At 43.2% G+C, this 19,742-nt stretch overlaps 1 protein-coding gene across 1 annotated transcript; it reads left to right on the forward strand.

The window, feature by feature from the left end:
* Positions 1 to 1,377: 1,377 nt before the first annotated feature.
* On the forward strand, positions 1,378 to 13,694 carry LOC139791330 (C-type lectin domain family 5 member A-like). Its single transcript, XM_071733427.1, has 8 exons — positions 1,378 to 1,567; positions 3,318 to 3,365; positions 5,161 to 5,208; positions 5,830 to 5,919; positions 8,853 to 8,918; positions 10,046 to 10,188; positions 10,881 to 10,990; positions 11,575 to 13,694. Exons 1-8 carry the CDS (start codon positions 1,486 to 1,488, stop codon positions 11,717 to 11,719), a joined length of 732 nt encoding a protein of 243 aa, XP_071589528.1. The 5' UTR covers positions 1,378 to 1,485; the 3' UTR covers positions 11,720 to 13,694.
* The last annotated feature ends 6,048 nt before the right edge of the window (positions 13,695 to 19,742 follow it).

The following is a 19,742-nucleotide window of genomic DNA, read 5'->3' on the forward strand; positions in this document are numbered from 1 at the left end:
CACCACCTCTCTGAGCAACCTGTTCCAGTGTCTCACCACCCTCGTGGTGAAGAACTTCTTCCTAACTTCCAATCTAAATCTACCCTCCTCTAGTTTGAATCCATTCCCCCATGTCCTATCTCTACCTGACATCCTAAAAAGTCCCTCAGCAGTTTTCTTTTATCCCTCTTCAGATACTGGAAGGCTACAATAAGGTCTCCTTGGAGCCTTCTCCTCTCCAGACAGAACAACCCCAATTCTCTCAGTTTGTCTTCATAGGAGAGGTGCTCCAGCCCTCTGATCATACTCATGGCCCTTCTCTGGACACATTCCAGCATGCCCCATGTCTCTCCTGACAAAAGAGGTTCCAGACTGGACACACTGCTCCAGGTGGGGTCTCACAAGAGCAGAGTAGAGGGGGAGAATCACCTCCCACGACCTGCTGGCCACATTTCTGTTGATACAGCCAAGGATCTGGTTGGCTTTCTGGGCTGCAAGTGTGCACTGATGGCTCATACTGAACTTCTCATCCACCAGCACTCCCAAATCCTTTTCCTCAGGGCTGCTCCCAAGCCAGTCACTGCCCAGCCTATATCAGTGCTTGGGATTGCCTCCACCCAGCACTTTGCACTTGGTCTTGTTGAACGTCATGAGGTTGGCATGGGCCCACCCCTCCAGCCTGCCAAGGGTCCTCTGAACTTCATACCCTGGGCCTCAGCCCATCAACCCAGCCTGCCCAGGTCCCTCTGCAGCATCTTCCTGCCCTCTGGCAGACCAACAGTTCCCCTTAGTTTGGTGCTTGCAGGAGTTTCAATAAGGTCAAATGTTGGATGCTGCTCTTTGGCCACAACAACCCCAGCAGCAGTGCAGGTTTGGGGAGGGGTGGCTGGGGAGCTGCCCAGGAGAGAGGAACCTGTGGGGGGTTGACTGGCAGTCAGTGAAACGTGAAGAACATTCACTGGAGTGTGACAGGAAGCCATTTCTGCAGTGGTGAGCACATTTCTCTGTGGAGCAGGGGCATGGGTATCACTATCTCAGATCTCTGATTTTAAGAGAAGTGCCTTCTGGACTCTGCAGTGCTCCTTAACCTGATGTGCTCTGTGTCCACCCTGAGAGCTTCACTTTGCATCCCAGGGCTGACTTCTGAATCTCTGTACTTTTCTTTTTCATTTTATACAATTTGTCTTTTCAAAATACAAAGCAGAAGGAGGGGAGCCAAGGTGTCAAGATCTGGAAAGTAAAAATACTGCTAATTCCAGAATTACTTCCCAACAAAGGTGACCACCTCAAGATCACAACCTTAAACTTAACATGCAGCTCTCACAACACCAATCAGAAGTTGTCTTCTCACTGCAAGCTTCTGTATGACAGAAAGAGGAAAGAACTTCTTCCTGAAGGGTAGAAAGGGGAGGAAGCTATCAGTCATCCTCAGTCCGGAGTACCATTTTAAAAACAGCATTTAGGGGAAAAAAAAAAAAAAAAAAAACAGGAGAAGAAGGAGAAAGAATGTCGGAAAATCTCATTTACGCTGACTTGAACTTGACTGAATCAGGCAGGCCTGGATTGCAGAAGGTCATTGATGTCCAAGGTACGTCAGACAGTCTGCACTGAGCTTTCTTTGTGTCCTTCAGCCTCCCTCCCACATGCTTTGAATGAGTGCTGTGGTGCATCAAAGCCCCAGAGAGGCCAAAGGACAGGAAAGGTGAGGGTCAGTGCCATGGAAAGGACACAGGTAAGGTGTTCATGTAGGGTTTTTTTACCAAAAAAAAGGGGGGATTGTTAAAAGGTCTATTTTTCATTTGTTAAGGTGCAAGTGTGAGGGACAGCTTCTTGTGTGATATTAAGAGTAAACTCTACCAATTTAGGAGATTATTCCAGAGCTGAACATCAGCTTGTCCTGAACCAGGTGTGTTCCTACACAGCAGACTCTGATTCCTGCAGCAAACCCAGCAGGAGGCTGCATGCCTGATGTTCTGCTGCTTGAAAGAGTCTTGTGCTGCTCCTTGCTAAGCATGGCTCTGGGGCTCTTTCCTCCTTGCTTTGTCTGTTTGTTAGTTTGCTTTAGTAAAAATGACTTCGCAAAATTCTAACCTAAAATTTATCTTTCTTCAGTGCAATAAGAATTACTGTGTGAAAGCTTGCACTAGTTTTGCTACATCTGCTTAAAATTGCATCCTAAGCTAAGAGACTTCATGTTCCTTGTGTCAGTGTTTCATTTGCTTTTTTCTTCACTTTCTTTTTAAAATAATGATCACTCTGACAGAAATAGTAGTTTCTATTTCTTTACTATGCTTGTCTTTTGTGTCAAGTGTGACCCCTTGGTATGTATTTTCAGAAGGCTGGAGTTTCTAATGCCCCAAGAAACAGTGTTTCTATCACCTCATTCAACAGATGACTTCACAGCTAAACTGACAGACACTCACAATTGATGGCACCTGATTAAAAATTCCATTTTCCTTATAATTCAATCCATGTACTCCTAATTACAGTCTGTATACAGTTTTCATAGTATTTTTATGTTTCTCTGTTTGTATCCTTCTGGAAACCTCTATCTGCTTTTTTCTTCTATGTGTTCACTTCATTTATGCACAGCATTTCCCACGTATGCTGTGGGAATTACACGTATCTTACAGAAAAGAGATCAAACACTGGTTTCTGGCTTCTTTTTTCCTCCAGTTTGCTATTTTCTCTTTGATAGAGGATTCTCTGGATCAAATGCAATGTTCATAAGAGAATGAAATTAATTCCATAACCCAGAAGAATGCATTTAAACTCAGTGAAGACATTAACATTGTATAGTGACAGAAACCAAGGGGCTCAGTGCTGTGTAACAGAGTGACTTTGAATGTTTAAGAAAACTGCAGCATCATATTTCTTCATTTCTGTGCCCTTTTCATGTGGCCCTGCCCTTCTTTCCTTCCTCACATGCTTTCTTGCATATTTATTATCTGCAGGTAGTAAAGTTTTCACTTTTCTCACTATTAACTAGTAACCCCTTCAAAAAAATTTCAAAGAAGTTTTCAGGTTTGCTTCAATATTCTAGGCATTCTCATCAGAAATCTAGAAATTTTTTCTTGCTTCTGTTTAGATTTAAAATGTGTGTGCATGTGCCTATGTTATTGTCTGCACAGAAGATAAACCAGATCTGTTTCTGCCTATCACAAGTCCTCTAAGGTGTGAATGCAACGGATAAAAATATTATGCAGGCTTAGTTAAACACAGTCACATAAACAGGCTGCTGTCATGTGTTTAGCATTTCTCATAATGTCATTAATTTTTGTTCCATTTGAGTTGTTTCTCAACTGTCCCTACTCTCTGCTATTTTTGCTCCATTTTAGGTTCTGCATACGCAGAAGTGAAAGTGAAGTCCCTAGACACAAGTGCTGGTGAGTTTTTAGCTGCCTTCTAAACTGATATGATCTTAAACACCAAGAGGAGAGGAGGCCATGCCTTATTTTCCAAAAATGCAGTGATATAAAACCATATGGGAGACACAGAGGTGAAGTCATCTGCTTTGCGTGGCTGTAGTAGGGGCAACTGATGGGTTGTGTTATACACAACTGAGCACTCGTTGGCTTCACTGGTGCACGAGATATTTTGGGCCAGATCAAGAAATCACCTAGCCCAGCCTCCTGTCTCCAAGAGCTGGCATAAGTGAACAACTAGAGATGAATAAGAAGAGGGCAGACAAACAGGATATGTGCCAGTGATGCTTCCACCTGCACACATCTTCTCAGGGACTTCCTGAGGCAGATGTCTTTCTACCCAGCTGCCCTCAGGGGATTTCTCTTTTACAAACTTACCAAGTTTCTCCTTACTTCTCTAAACAGCCCTAATTTCTATAATGCTCTTTGATCTTTTTACATCACACAAAGAACCAGCTGTTTTTTCACTCTGAGCTGGCCTCCTATTAGTTTCAGCTGTTGTTCTGAAGTGTACTGGAAGTGGCATTAAGCAGCCAAACCCAGTCCAAGGTCTTCATGACACTTTTTAATGTAACTCTGATATATCTTCTTCTAAGTCATCTCCTTTTCATGCTGCAGAACCCTAATTTAAACCATCATTTACTGTTTCCCTTCTCTGAACCTTTTCCTAGACACTTGTTGAAATACAGGTAGCAGAACTGCATGCACTGTTGAAGGCAAAGGCAAATTATGGATTTACAAAATCCTAGGGCAGAAAAAACATCCCTGAATTTTCCTCATTTTCTTAGTGGATAATTCCTAACATGTAAGGTCATGGAGTCTTCATCCTAGGAGATATTCAAAACTGGACTGTCCCTGGTCCTGGATAATCTGCTCTCCCAGGTTATCCCATCTTGTTTTTCAGATTTCTAGTATATATGTAGAAGCAGGTGTGCTGCAGCTGGTTCTTGCTGCTGAACACTTTATTTAAATAACAGTCGGTTTTGTATTTTCTGCATAACTATTTCTGCACTCTGGCTTTTCCTGTTACCAAGGTCTCAGTGAATTTGAGGTCAGATGTGATGGTAGTACCTCCCTAAATGGCTCTTTAGATTGTGTAAGCTTCCTGTTACTCATTCTAAGATTTACCCCCTGCCAGCTTGCTCTCATTAACTTCGGAAGTTACTTAAAATCTCCTACGTGTCAGTGTAGTTTTACTCTCTGACACTTAAGATGAAATCTCTTCCTCCAGAGTCTTTGGACACTTTGCACAAGATATGTTCCCAGTCCCTGAAAAATCAGAAATCTGGATCTTTACCCCATCTTCTCAGACAGGAGCTAAAACGCTGTCTTTTCATTTCCCTGCATAGGGTTTTGGGACCACTTTGGGAATTGTCTCCTGAGGATTCCTGGTCACCAACTTTCTTCCTACAAGCTTCCATTTTGACACTAAAACTCCTCTCCACACTTCCCAATCTTGATAGTTTTCCCAGTAGACAGTTTGCACCTATCAAATAGGTTTATTGATCAGTGCAATCAACATGTACTCAGGGTGCAATCATTTCTGAGCAAACTTCCACAAGCAGAAAACCTGACAGCACAGAGTTCTTCTTGTGTGCTTTTTCTTTCAAAGACTGGTTTTAAATCAGTCTGGTTTAATACTGTATGACAGCTTCTTAGCTTTTCAAATAGCAGTTCAAATAGCAATGCACAAGTAGGTGTGAAAATGAAGCTAAACAGACCAGATACTGACTGCAGTTTGCAATTTGGCTTTCAGGTCCTTGTTGTCATCCAGACACCACCAACATCAAAGATAGCAGAAGGGGTAAGTAAATACTCTAGCAGATATGTGAAGCATGAAGAGATGGAAATCTCTACTTTGCCTTTTAATTCAGTGTCTGATGAGTCAACCACTGAGTATATTATTTGTTCCTTCTGAGCCCTACTTGTGCTCTGTAATCCCCAGGTGAGTCTCCACTGAACTGGCAAAATATCTCAAGGATCCTCTTGAGGTAGTTCCTGAACAAAAGTCCATAAATAACACTCAAAAGAGAAAGGGGAGACAATTGAACTCCACAGAAAAAGTTACTCTACTGAGGGGTATAACACGGCAGGACCTTTATCTTATGGGTTGAATGGGATTTGCTTTCATCAAGAGGGCAGATACAGACCCCAGTGAGCACTTAACTCTAGTATCAAATGCAGAAGAATTCAGCAAAGTATTCAAGCCTAGAGCAGAAGAGTTCAGACTAAATGTCTGTGATGAAAAAGAAATGTGTCCACAGCATATCCATCCCAAGAGCAAAGATGTCAGCACTGAAGGGCTGTGCCTAACATAAAAGAGGTGTTTCAGTGTGAGCCTGAAAAGGGCATCTGTGAATGAAGATGAAGGGTTCCTTTCCTAGTTTTTTTCACCTAATCTTTATTTTTTTCTGTTTATCTTCAGGTAAAAGCTGTTGCTCCAGGACATGTGTCACTGCATTGGTTGCTGTGGTAATCCTCCTACTGGTCTTAGCAGTGTGTCTGATATTCATATGTAAGTCCTGCTAAAAATGTAGTAGCTGCTAATAATCTGTGACTCTCACCTAATGACTGAAATCTACGTCATGACATCCAAAACAAATAGTAACAGAAAACTGACAATGCTCAAACAATAATCTATTTTACAAATGTTTTGAAAAAACAAGTCAAGATTAGTTAATGCCTTTTGCTGTTATGGCTGCTATCCATGAGAATATTTCAAGGTTATCAACATATATCATGTTACCAAGATGCCCATAATGCCAAAAATCTTTAAATAAATATGAAAAAAACCCTCATTTGAAAGAGGTAGCTAAGTCACATCTTTAAAGAATTTATTTGCATCTTAAATAAAAGCCTAATATTAGGTCTCCCTGCACATACATCTCAGAATTCATAGCAATCATTAAACTATATAAAAAGTTATATATTTCTTTAGAAAGAAAGCATTTTTTTCTTGATTAGGAAAAAGAAAACAACACAAACACCAACAAATCATACTAGAGCCACACAGTACTTCTCATTTAATATTTTCAAGGAATAATTTTTAAATTTCAGGTGTAGTACCTTGTTTCTTTTTACCCTTTGATGGCTGAGTGAGCTTAAGAGCTTTCCACAATCACACTCAAGTCCCAGAGTTTGCCACCTACTCACAGATGCACTTGGAGAAACTCTTTGTGAAGACAAAGATTTGATTCAGGTTTGGCTTCAGTTATAGTTACCTTGTTGTAACTGTCTCAATGAACCAAAACCACACTCCTAAGAAACTCGAGAACCTAAATCGAATTAGTTTTTACCTTCACTAGCATATGGCTTTTACTTGAACTTCAAATAAAAACTGTTGCCATTGCAACTGTTTCACTTTTAAGTTACAGTTTTATGAGTTTTCCATATGGTTTTGTTTGGCCAAATGCACTGGTTTTGACCAAAATTTCATTTAAAGGAATTAAATTCTCACTTCTTGATATTGCTCCAGCATACAAGAGCTTTGTAGGCAAGAAGGCATTTTCCAGTTCTGTTCATGAAAATTACAAAAATTTTACTCTGTGGGATCTGACCAGAATTTTTTTCTGATTTTTATAAGGGTGTCTTTTTTCTTGAGAGAAAATATCCATTAGTAAGTAAAAACTTGGCCCTGTATCTTATGAGCTAATCTTCTAAGAACAGGTACTTCTGACTTTGTTTCAAACACTCTTTCATATGAATTGAATTTTGTTCTTTTTTGAAACCAGCCTCAAGACATATGCATATAAATGCATATGTGCATGAAAAACAAACCATTTCAAACTGATTTTTCTGGTTTCTTATTCCTTGTTGCTCTGGGGATTCAGTGAAAGGCAAAGAAAACCTTAATGTTCCCAATTAGCATATGACTAAAGCAGGATAAAATTCAGTGTTAAGTTGCTCCAGTTGGAAAATAACACATTGCTGCTTTGGTAGGTTTCTGTACCTTGGAACCATTTTTCAGTAGTGCTGCTGTCTGAATCTCTCAGGGAGATTTCACAGCTAAAGGTGACAGTGTTCCAGAGGAAGATCCTGATCCACTATTTATGTGTTGTAAACTGATTTCCATCAGGTGGGAGAAGAGGTGCAGTGCAGGCTTGGGGAGGAGTGGCTGGAGAGCTGCCCAGCAGAGAGGGACCTGGGGGTGCTGAGTGACAACCACCAGAACATGAGCCAGCAGTGTGCCCAGGTAGCCAAGAAGGCCAATGGCATCCTGGGCTGTGTAAGGAACAGTGTGGCCAGCAGGTCCAGGGAGGTGATCCTACCCCTGTACTCAGCACTGGTGAGGCCACAGCTTGAAAAGTGTGTGTAGCTTTGGGCACTTCACTACAGGAAGGACAAGGAGCTGCTGGAGCATATCCAAAGAAGGGCAATGAAACTGATGAAGGATTTGATGAAGTCTTATGAGAAGCAGCTGAGGTTGTTTAGCCTGGAGAAGAGAAGGCTGAGAGGAGACCTTATGGTGCTCTACAAATACCTTAAAGGAGGTTGTAAAGAAGTGGGGATCGGTCCCCCACCAGTTACAAGTGACAGGACAACAGGTAATGGCCTCAAGTTGCAGCAGGGAAGCTTCAGGTTGGATTTTAGTTAGGAAGAATTTCTTCCCTGAAAGGGTTATCAGAAACAGGCTGCCCAGGGCAGTGGTGGAGTCACCATTTCTGGACATATTTAAGTCATACAGACATAGTTGTTAGGGATATGGCTTAGTTAAGATCCTGACAGTGTTGGGTTAATGGTTGGACTCCATGACTTGAGGGTCTTTTCCAAAGTAATTCTGTGATACTCCCATCTAAACTCCTCAGGGAATTTCTAAACTGGTAAACCCAAAGCCCTGAGAAGACATGATAAATATTTTTTTGAAACCCACTTGATCTTGTAAACAAGTCTAGTAAACAGCAAAAATTCATCTGAGACCTCATCTCCTTTCTTCACCCTCTCAAAACTCTAATTTTCCTGTTTCTCTGTGATAGATTCATGCAGATAATAAAAAATTGTAAACCTCCCTCCACTGCCACTTTTTCTGGGAGTGAGAAGCCTCTCATTGAGCGCAAATCCATCACGACCACTCCGTCAGAAGAAAGAGCAGAATCAAGGCCATGTCAGCTTGGTTATCTGCTTTAAAACCTAAAATGAACACCGTTGTCTCATTTTGATCTGAGGGAGCTGAACTGTTGTATCAGCTCTGCCTGAACACCTCAACCCAGCTGTCCAGGTAGGGGCAGGCAATGACCACAGCTCTAAGCTGTCTGGGAACACACTCGAGCACTGATGTCTCCAAGACAGACCCTACCTCTTGTTGCTACTCTTACATGTACAGAGTACACCACATTTTCTGCTGCTCTGAAAATGAGAGGAACATTTTTTGTGAAGTTGTGGAGTTAGGCTCTTTGGAAATCTGCTCCACAGATTTATACTACAGTTTGAGGTTTGTTTGCTTATTTCCAGACCACCCAACTAGAAGCAGCCCACCTGACTCAAAAACACTCTCTACCACCTATGAAGAGGCACTGAGTAAGTAATCCTCTGTCATTATAAAAAAAAAAAAAAGGTTCCAGGAACCTGTTAGATTGCTGTTTAAGGGAGGAGGGTGTCTGGACTTTGATCAGAGAAATAACCAGCAAAAAATCTGACATCATTATGTCATAATAATAATCTGCCTTTCTCAGAAATAAACAACCACATCCTGTCCATTCGTAGATGAGTTCTCAAGGCCAGAAACATTTCCTATGTTCACCTTCTTTAAAAGCAGTGTTTGGTTAGCTCTGCATTAATAGTTTAAAATATAAAGAGGGGAGATTTAGGTTAGGCATTAGGAAAACATAATTCCTGTAAGGGTGCTGAGACACTGGCACAGGTTGCCCAGAGAAGTTGTGGCTGCCCCATCCCTGGCAGTGTTCAAGGCCAGGCTGGATGGGGCTTTGAGCAACCTGGGCTGGTGGGAGGTGTCCCTGCCCATGCAGGGGGGTTGGAACTGGATGATCTTTAAGGTCCCTTCCAATCACAGCCATTCTATGATTCTGTGGCATCTGTTTCAGAGGGAGGTACTGATTACTCTCTCATGCTAGTGCAGAGGAGCCAGGAGGCAGGTAAATGCCTTGGTATCACATCACATCCTGTGACCATGATGGATCAAGTGTCCCAAGTGCAGTTACCTTTAGCTTTATAGGACCTGCTGGATAACCAACAAAATTACATCACACAGTCCCTGTCTCCTTGAATCATCTTACCCTTTCCAAGTCCCACTCTGTTCCTCCTGGTACCCTGCATGGCAATGGAGAGAAATGTTCTTCTTTTTTCAGTATCTGTACCGCTCCCATATTTTGCAGCAGACAGATAAGACTTTTGAAAACTGAAAGCTGCTTTTTTCCCTTGATAATTTCTCTTCATCTTCTGAGCAATTTTTTAAAGGCTGGATAATGCTATTTGTGATTCTGCTTTCCTGACTCATGCCTAGTGACTCCTGGGCTGGCATTAGCCACAGGGAATGGAAGGGATCCCGGGTGGCCTGGTAAAAATTATGGGTAGGACCCCACAGGTATTTTTGTGTCTGTAACTTACTCTCAGACATTTCTTCTGTAACAGGATCCTTTTGTTAGTGTCAACATGGATTTTTCCACACTTGTTCTTCTCTTCTGCAGGCTGCCCCCAAGACTGGGAAAAAAATGGGAGAAAATGCTACTTCTTTTTTCCAGAACAGGAAGAAAAAACCTGGAATGATTCCCGTAAGGAATGTATTGCCATGGGTTCAGACCTGGTAACCATTGACAACAAGGAAGAGCTGGTGAGGTCTAAATTCATAGAGCTGCCTCTAGGATTGCTCGACCTGCATGCCAAAGGGCTTGAGGGGTTATATTTGTGTCTTCTCATGTTAGATGGTTTGGGGGAGGGTCCCTAATCTGCTGTTAGCACCTCTGTATGGCAGCAAATACCTTAAGAGTAAGATGCAGCGTGGTGGTTGAAGTCTTGCACCTGGAAGCTTCCCTCCCAAGCATGCTCGTGTGGGAAGGAGCAAACTCTGGGCCAAGCTGACATTATTTCCATACAACTCTCCCCTTGTACAGTATGATTTAATTTAGCAGAATGATCCTTTCCTGAAAGTATTAACACAAGGCAAGACCAAGCAAGTAAAAAAGACACTTACCTGTGGCAGTCATTGCCTCGATGAAAACTGGAAAGGCTTTCCCATCACAATTAGAACAAAAAAGTGTTCCCAGGTACCTAGTAACACCTAGTTAACTACTATGTACAGCTTTAATGGTATCACAGGTGTGTTATTCTATTTAGTCTAGTCCTAAGTAGTCCCACAAAGAGAGAGATTAAATAAAAATGGAAAAATTCAACCTCTAAGCTGTGGAAAGAGATGGTGTGGCTGGATGCACACTGTACATTCCACACTGACTGTTCAGCTTTCTGTGGACCTCTGATGAAGAAAATGTAATTTTAACATATTATCATCATTTGTTTCCTTTCCAGGCTTATCTTAAGTCACGATCAATGGGTTCTTACTATTTACTTGGTCTCACATACTCTGAGAGCAAGAAAAAATGGAAGTGGACTAATGACATGGAACATAACACTGACATGTAAGCTTATTCCAGCAAGTCACTGTGGTGCAACATCTGGAAACAGTAAAAAAAAAAAGGCAAAAAACCACCTCAGTGCCAACAACAGGGAGTACAAGGAAGATCAGGGACTGCAGTTTGTAGCAACCTGATTCCCTGAGATTCCAGTGCTTCAGCACATCCCTGTGACTGCTCAAAGAGAGCCACTAAGTTTCATGGGAATACAGGCATGTGATACCAGGATGGCCAGAGAAGACGGAGCAGGGAGGGAGGAATGTGACCAAGTGGAGTTCAGTGAGCAAAAAAAGGATGTACCAGGCAGGCACAAGAGAGAATATGATGTCAGCACCATTGAATGGAGGCTACCAAAGAAGGGGAAAGTCTCTGGATGGGAAAGCAGAGACTATATTCTTTTGTTGAGTCTGGGGAAGAAAACTGAGGAATGGGAGCAAAACTCCAAAAAGGCAGTTTCTAATTCCGCTGACAATAATATGTCTCAGCATCAAGACCACATGCTACCCTGTCTTTCATGAAAGTGATATTGATGACATTGCATTCAGCTAGGTCAGGAGTGCAACTAAAACTGACTTTCTCTCCCTATTTAGGTTTCAGATAAAAAATACCTATGATGACTATTTCTGCACTGTCATTGGATTTGGTGAAGTAACAGATACATCTTGCAATGGAGCCTCAACAACAAGAAATATGTGTGAAAAAGCTGCTGTTTCAGAAGGGCAGAAAGAGAACTAAGAACAAGGGATCCAGCCAGCAATGTCATCCCCAGATTCCTGTAGGAATGGTGGATGGGATTCACCTCATTTTTCCTTAGCTGCCTAAATATCTAGCCAAAGGGATTCTTACAGCATCCTTCTAGACACCTTGGCAAGCTTAGCACTTTTTTTCCCAAGATGGGTGTCTCACTCAATGGATCCCCCTCTGGAAGAGTCCATATTTTCACACCTGAGGAGTCTGGGTGACTTGCTGATACCAGATGCCTGACTTTCAAGCAGCCACTGTTGGGTGATATGAGTCCAGCCTTGGTGACAGGTGTCATCACAAGGGATCCTGTCTCTCACAGACATCCATGCCCTTCTTGGGCACCAGGAGACACTTCAAAGCCTTGCCATGCACTGATCTTCCCCACGACCACAAGTGAAGGTCAGCACCTATTTATACTTTGGATCCTTTGTGCAAACACACTTATTGCCATGTCTCTTACATATGATTGACAGAACAAAGTCAAATGTGTATGTATTAGCCTTAATCTTTAAAAAAAAACTGGCTCTGGTAAAAAACCACACTGGATAACAGACCCTATAGGGCTAAAATGTGTTTCACCAAAAGGGAAATGATCCTACACCACAGATCAGTGCATAAAATCACCACTAGTCCTGTGAACATCAGCAAAAGTATAGCAGATTATGAATGAGTGCTTCTAGGGAAGCACTAGGATGAAGAGCAATAGTGATCACCAAATCCTGAAAAACAGTGTCAAAATATTAGCTTCCACTGGACAAAAATTAGTCAAATAGTTACCTGTGAAGAACCTGATGAGAAGTATGAGAGTGACCTACAAAGAATGACAACACAAGGGACTGTCCTGGTTTTCTTGGATAATGAGCAGTAGAGAAAATCATGCATGAAGGGTTTTCCTGCACAACATCCTGAGCCAACATCAGACACAGGTGGTATCAGAAAAGCAGAGATGTGACCTGCAAACGTGAATATTACCAAAGCTCTTTCAATGTGTTCCAGTGGCTCTGGGGACCCTGGGTCTTTCATGACTCTAAGGATTATCATTCTTACCAGGTTCTTTGATGCAGAATCATTCCTGCTTAAAATGGTGCCAGCTGTAGTGCAGTCCTTCATCTGCAGGGTGGAGAAAAGTGTGAATTCCTTGATGAAGTGACAGTGATGTCAGATATTCTCACTAGGAAAAAACCCAAACTTTTTCTTAATTAAAGAATTTCTACTCAGAAAAATGGGGTCGAGGATAGTGAAAGTGGAATCATAAAAAAACTCTTATTCTGACCTAAAACCTCATTTTGATGCTGCCCAAATGAGCAGTGCTTCTCACTGCCCTCATTCATCAAGACTCTTTTGAAACATATTTATAATTCCCCCCACTGACTTTTAATCACTGAAGAACAAAGTAAGAATATGTTGCTGTAGCAGAATAAACTCAGTGGTCAAAATCTAAACTATTATTTCAGAAGCAAGCTATGCTGGAGGTTTTGGTTTTGGTTTTTTTTTATAATCAGTTTACTGGAGAGGACGGTAGAAGGCTCTGTGTGGTGTTGTGGAGCACCCTGGAGAAGAGCTGCCCTTTTATTTTCATATTCCAGCTGCTGCCCTTTGATCAGGTGGGATTTTCTGAAGGAAAAGGGCAGGGAAACATCTCTTCCCTGAGGGACACTGGACCCAGAGGGACTTTGGAGGCTTCAGCAGATCCAAGCAGCTATGCATCAGAGGTGACAGAAAGACGGAAGCTGCCCTGGGGCCACTGTGGAACTACATGAAGTCTGTCTAACACCAAAAGTCACAGTAAACTGTGATTCTGTGAATTAAAGAAACACTGCTTACCAGGGAAGTCCTAACAAGGGAGGAAGTTTGTGCTAAAATGGTTTACTGACTCTGCCCCTGTGCTTTCCTTTTTCACAAAGTTAATTTTTTCTGATTTTTTTTCTCTTATTTTTTAAATAAACCTTAAGTTTACAGTTTGGAATTCTTCTACTGTCTTTTGACATGGCCACTGCAAGGAAAAAGGGAAACATTTCACTCTAACTCTGATGGATTCAGGGTCTCATCCTATTGCTGAGGACAAGGAATCCCAAAACACTTCAGACCCACCCTCTCAGAACTTCTGTGGTTGCTTCCTGCAGAGAATTACAAGGCTGGTTTTAATTCTTTACACAGCTGGGCAATAGCCTGGATAGGTCAGGCTGACAGTGTCAGCCCCTCAGGGCACATTCTGGAGATGCTGCAGGCTCCACTGGTGACCATTATCAAGAAGAACCTGAAACTGAGGGACACCTGCAAGAGGTGTTCCTCAGGGCTTCTCCTGGTTTCACAGACCCATATCCCAGTGTGTTTCCTGTAAAACCTCCTCAGTCGCATCCCTGCTGCTGAAGGGACTGACCAAGTGAACACTGTACCCAATGTTCCTACAATCCAAAAGTGGCCCCAGGAAAGCATGCTCAGCATGCTGGCATTGAGCTATAGAGATGATGTCTGCCCTTGAGACAAGACAAGGCAGGTTTTATTTGGTTGAGGAGAATTTTCACACTAATTTTCAGCAGCCTTAAAGATAAAATACATATTTCTCACACTAGATTGTCCCATTCTTGCAGCAGCTCTATGGCTTAGGATGGCAGGCAACTTATGCTCCAGTCACAGACTGTTATCATGTTCTGCTTAAAATCTATATAAAAACATTTGACAAACTCTCAAAATTTACATCAGGAAATACCAGGTTTCCCAGCCACCCAGGATTAACTGGGTTACTCTGTTCAGCTACTGAATGTTCGTCCAGTTTCACTTCTCTAGTTGGCAGTACTTGCCTTCTCCACTTTTAGCAGTGATCCTCCTGAGATAAAACATTATTTTCATGTAACTCTCCCCTTGTACAATATGACTTAATTTAGCAGAATGACCCCTTCATGAAAGTATTAACAAATGGAGCCAAGTGACTGGATAAGTATTGAAGAGAAAATGTGGGTGTGCATGCATACACAAATACATTCCTTGACTAAAACTGCTGATTAAGCTCTGACCACATTTGATTTTAAGGAGCTGCCATTCTGAAAAGAAGAAAAAGCCAACAGTTGCCTTCCCTGACCACTTCTCAACCAGTGTGCCCAAAGAGCTTGCCAAGGAAAATCTGGTTGGAATTATCTTCTAGATGTGTAAGGTATCAAGAGACACTAGAGATACACTGGCTAAGAAAGCATAATGGGAATGCTGATATCAGCAAATCACCAGATGGCCAAGACTGGCATAATAATTGGGTAACAGATCCTCTTATATTAGCAGATCCTAGCATATGAATGAGAGATACCTTGATATGCTACTTTCTCACAGCTTTCTTAGATGAAGAGAGTATCACTGAGGGGCAAGGAGGGGTAGTAAGAAAGACAACTCATTAGAATAAGCTTGTGAGATGGAAATAACCCTGCCCTCTGCAAATGACCAAAGGAAATGAGAAACATCTCATAGAAATCAGTTACTTAAAAATAATTGACTGCATTTCTGCATATTTCAGAGAAGGCTGTGTACCCTGAGAAGTGTGTGTGTGCATGAAAAGGTGGCAAAGCTGCAAGTCTCGTGAGGACCAAGATCCATTATACAACATAGAGCATGGCTACTAGAAACACTACCATTCATTTTCAATTATATTCTCCATAACACCCCAGACACGAGACAATAAGGAAGAAGTGCAGTGCATAACTCTTTCTGCAGCAGTTTCTTCTTGTCCAAGTGTATTCTAGGTAAGGCTCTTATGAAATTCATCCTGAAACAAACCACTTTGTATGAGGATGTAAGTTGAGATCTTGTTAATGGAGAGCATCAGTAATGAGAAAATGTAGGTATGTTTCAAGAGCAGCACCTGAAACTGTATCCAAGGCTATTTTAAAAATCTGCTCTAAAACTATCCTCAAATGTATCCTTCCCCACTCTATCTATTTGCAGTAACAGAGTGGAGATTTTTGATAAGCCAAATAGCTTTACCATGCAGATATCACACTCAGAATTCTCACTGCATTTCCTCTTCAGAGAGAGAGGTCTTACAGCATTTCATTACCCTAGTTGATCCATAATTGTTAAGGATTCCTGTCTGAAATTCACAATTTGCTTTTGAACACAATATAAGTGTAGTATCATGTAAGATTAGTGTACTTTTTTTCTTTCAGATAATTTGATTTGTGTCTTTCATTGTATCTCAGTGCATTCAGTTTAATTCCTTTTATTTACACCACAAACACCTATGGCATATCTTGAAATCCTCATTCTCATAAGCTGTGCAACTGAGAGGTAAACTTAGTCTGTGAGACAATGTACAATTCTACACAAATTATACTAATAAAAAAGAAATCAGCATCAAGAATCGTATATGGGAAGGATGATGATTGGGAATCTGGAGTATTTAAAATAAATTTTTAAAGGATGTCATCAAATGCAATGTCTGTTTTTATCCATATCTGTTTTTTATGCTGATGTATCAGTATACTTTCCAGTACTGCCCTCTGAAAATAATAAAGTGAGATGATGCCACTGAAAAAATACCAACTTTGACAGCAGACAGTTCGTACAGGACAGCCCCAAAGAAATCCCAGAATAGCAAGAGAGAGGAGAGAATAAGAAAAAGAAAAGCAAGAAAACTCATGGCTTGAGACAAAGCCAGTTTTGTAGGTGAATGTAAGAGGAAAAAAAGCGAGTGACGCAAAAGCAGTTGCTCACCACCTCCCACAAACAAACTGATGCCCATTCAGCCTCTGAGCAGCTGCCACCTTGAAAGCCAAAGCCCAAACCTCCTTCTTTTCATGCTCAGTAAGATATTATATAGTATAAAAAAACCCTTTGGTCAATTTGGGTCAGGTGTGCTGCCTGTCTCACTTCCCACTTTCCTGCCCACACATGGTATATGGAGGCAGGGGGCAGAGGAGGAAAAAGAGAAAACCTTGATGCTGTGCATACACTGTTCTGTAACCCACAAATGTTAGTGTCTTATCAACACTGGTTTAGCCACAAATCCAAAACTACATCATACAGGCTGCTACAAAGAAAGTCAACTCCATCCCAGCCATGCCCAGTACAATCTCCACCCCTAATTCCACACCATTTGCATCATGCTCATACCCTCTCATCAACACCCAATCAGCAGATACCATTCCCTTAAATCTATAGGCCAACCCCATCATTTGTTGATTCCATTATACATTCAAGTATCAAAGTCTGTTCAGCTAATTTAGCCCATGACTTGGGCCCCATCTGTTACAGTGGTCACTGGGGACAGAGGAGATGGCATTCTGGATGCTAAAATCAGTCTGGGCAGGTTTGTCATTGCACTTGCCCAGCTTTGGATGAGACCTTTCCTCCATTGGTTCAGGTGGTTCCTGCTACAGTGCTTCCTATAAAGCACAACTCAATTTATGACTCATTTTCCCCCAAGGTTTAATCTCCTTGAGGTACACACCAGTTTTCCCCATCCTCCCACGTTACTGGCCAAGTGCGAAATTCTTTCTAATGTCCAACCTAAACCTCCCCCGGCACAACTTGAGACCGTGCCCTCTTGTCTTGCTGAGGGTTGCCTGGGAACAGAGACCAACCCCCACCTGGCTCCAGTCTCCTTTCAGGGAGTTGTAGAGAGTGATGAGGTCTCCCTTGAGCCTCCTCTTCTCCAGGCTGAACAGCCCCAGCTCCCTCAGCCTCTCCTCATAGGATCTGTGCTGGAGTCCCTTCACCAGCCTGGTTGCCCTCCTTTGGACCTGCTCCAGGACCTCGATACCCTTCCTGAACTGAGGGGCCCAGAACTGGACACAGGACTCGAGGTGTGGCCTCACCAGGGCTGAGTACAGGGGCAGAATCACTTCCTTGGACCTGCTGGTGACGCTGTTCCTGATACAGGCCAGGATGCCATTGGCCTTCTTGGCTACCTGGGCACACTGTTGGCTCATGTTCAGCTTCCTGAACAGGAAAGTCCCAGTGATGTGCCACTAGAATGTAATCAGACCACCTTATCTGTGCCCACACTGGATAACCCCAAAAATTCAGCTTATGAACTCCAACTCCTTGTTCTAGCACACATCAAAGACCTGCAGCAGAGCTTTCTATGTGGGACCTCACCACATCTTAAGAGTTAGAGAAGAGGTACCTCTGGGCTACTCACATCCCAGTCAGTGACTCAGTGTGTGGATCATTGCCTTCTAGCTCCTGGGGAGGGACAGCCCCATGCAGATGGACTGAGCCATCACAGTTAATTGCTTTGCTTCACAAGCCACTTTCTAGCCTAGCATATAAATTTCAACCTTGGTATTCACCTTCCACAGAAATACACAGGCAGCTTCCCTTCCCTCCCCACCCTCTGCCCACACACAGTCTCATCTAACAGAGAAGGAGAAAGCCCCAGCCGTGAAACTATATTATGCAAGCCACAAGGAAAATCTCAGCCCAAAATAAAACCCCTTTGCAACGAATAATTTCCTCTGCAATTGTATTGCTCCCTCTTCTGGTGGAATTTCTTTAGCAACAGAGCTCTGTACCAGCCAAATGTCCACACTTGTCCTGAGCAAAGTTCAGTGGAGGAGGACCGAGGTGAAGCAGTAAATGGAACATACCTTTAAAGTACAGCTGGCTTTTAAAATATCTTCCTGTTTCACAAGCCAGAAGCATTTCCTTCCCCTCTGCTGCTTGTCATCCCCAGCTCCCCCCAGCCCACCACAGAGTGGAGAGCATGGCCATGGAGCTGGAGAACCACTGTCCCATATGCCTGGACAGCTGGGAGGAGGCCAGCTACCTGGTGCTGTGCCTCCACCAGTTCTGCTACCCCTGCATCCTGCAGTGGGCTGACAGGAAGCCTGAGTGCCTCCTCTGTAAGAGGAGGGTGATTTCCATCGTGCACAGGGGTGACAACTTTGAGGTCATCATCAAGCCACCTGAAAGAGGAGCACCCACCTCTCCCCTCACCCTGAAACACCCCAGGTATAGGCATTGGAGTCATTACCCAGGGCTCCAATGGGCTGGCTCAGACCCAACACCTGGGTGTCCCTTTTCTGGAACCACCCAGCTTTCTTCCAGCTCCTTCAGCCCTGCTTGCTTAAGTTGCTGGGCATGGTACTTCGGAACCATCTGTTGGGCCAGGAGGACCACAAAGCTGCTGAACAGGAGGGCAGCCCTGCAGGTGCCCCTTGTTCTGCTGCCTCTCCTGTCCCTGGCCCAGTCCCCTCCAGCAGCCCAGCTGGAGCTGGAAAAGAGGAATGAACCAGCACCATAGTAGCTGCTCTTTGGTGAGGGTCCCAGCATCCCTCCTGGTGCACCCAGATGTGCAGGAACAGCCAAATAAAGATGGGGAAGGCTGTGACAGATCCTTCTGCTTTCAGCTGAGACTGGGAACAGTCCCCTTTGGGGGGTACAGCAAACCCTGAAGAGGGCCAGCAGCCCCAAGGAATCTTTTCCAGCCAAGAAAATGCCACCCTACCAGCACACTGGAGCACTCAAGGTGCTGCTGAAACCAGGGCCAGGCCAGCAGCTGAGGTATGTGCAGGCCCACAAGTCCATCAGAAGGCTCAGGACTCTGCATCTCTGCAGCTGGTCCCAGGGCAGATGTCTCCAACCAGGGGGTCTCCAGGGCCAGCCCATGCCCCACCACTCATCACCCCAGGCCTGAGCTACTCCTCACCACTCTGCCCCCACGTTCCATGGCTCTGCTCTCCTACCAGTCTGGGCTGCCCAGCCTGTCCCCAATCCATTTCCTGTCTGCTACAGAGGCCAGGAGTGCAGTCACCATCTCAGCAGTCAAATGAGCATTGATCAGGGGCAGCAGAAAAGCAGGGGAGAAGGCAAGAGCCCTGACATTTATTTTGTATTTGTATGTATGTATTTTCTATATTGTTATTGTTTCATTAAATCTGCTTTAAATTTCGTTTCCAGCTCAGAAGTTTCTCTTCCTTATCTCCTTTCTCCTTCTGGGAAGGGAGAGGGGCTAATAGAGATGCATGCTATGATAGGTAGTAATTTTCAGTTTGGAAAAGATGCCCAAGCCTTTTCAAACCCTGAA

The sequence above is a fragment of the Heliangelus exortis genome, chromosome 1, assembly GCF_036169615.1.
Source record: "Heliangelus exortis chromosome 1, bHelExo1.hap1, whole genome shotgun sequence".
In the NCBI taxonomy this organism is placed as follows: Eukaryota; Metazoa; Chordata; class Aves; order Apodiformes; family Trochilidae; genus Heliangelus; species Heliangelus exortis.

Coding starts and splice junctions, on each gene's coding strand:
- LOC139791330 (XM_071733427.1), top strand. CDS start 1,486: ATGTCGGAAAATCTCATTTACGCTGACTTGAACTTGACTGAATCAGGC. Junction 1,568..3,317: donor GAAGGTCATTGATGTCCAAG/GTACGTCAGACA, acceptor GCTCCATTTTAG/GTTCTGCATACGCAGAAGTG. Junction 5,209..5,829: donor CATCAAAGATAGCAGAAGGG/GTAAGTAAATAC, acceptor GTTTATCTTCAG/GTAAAAGCTGTTGCTCCAGG.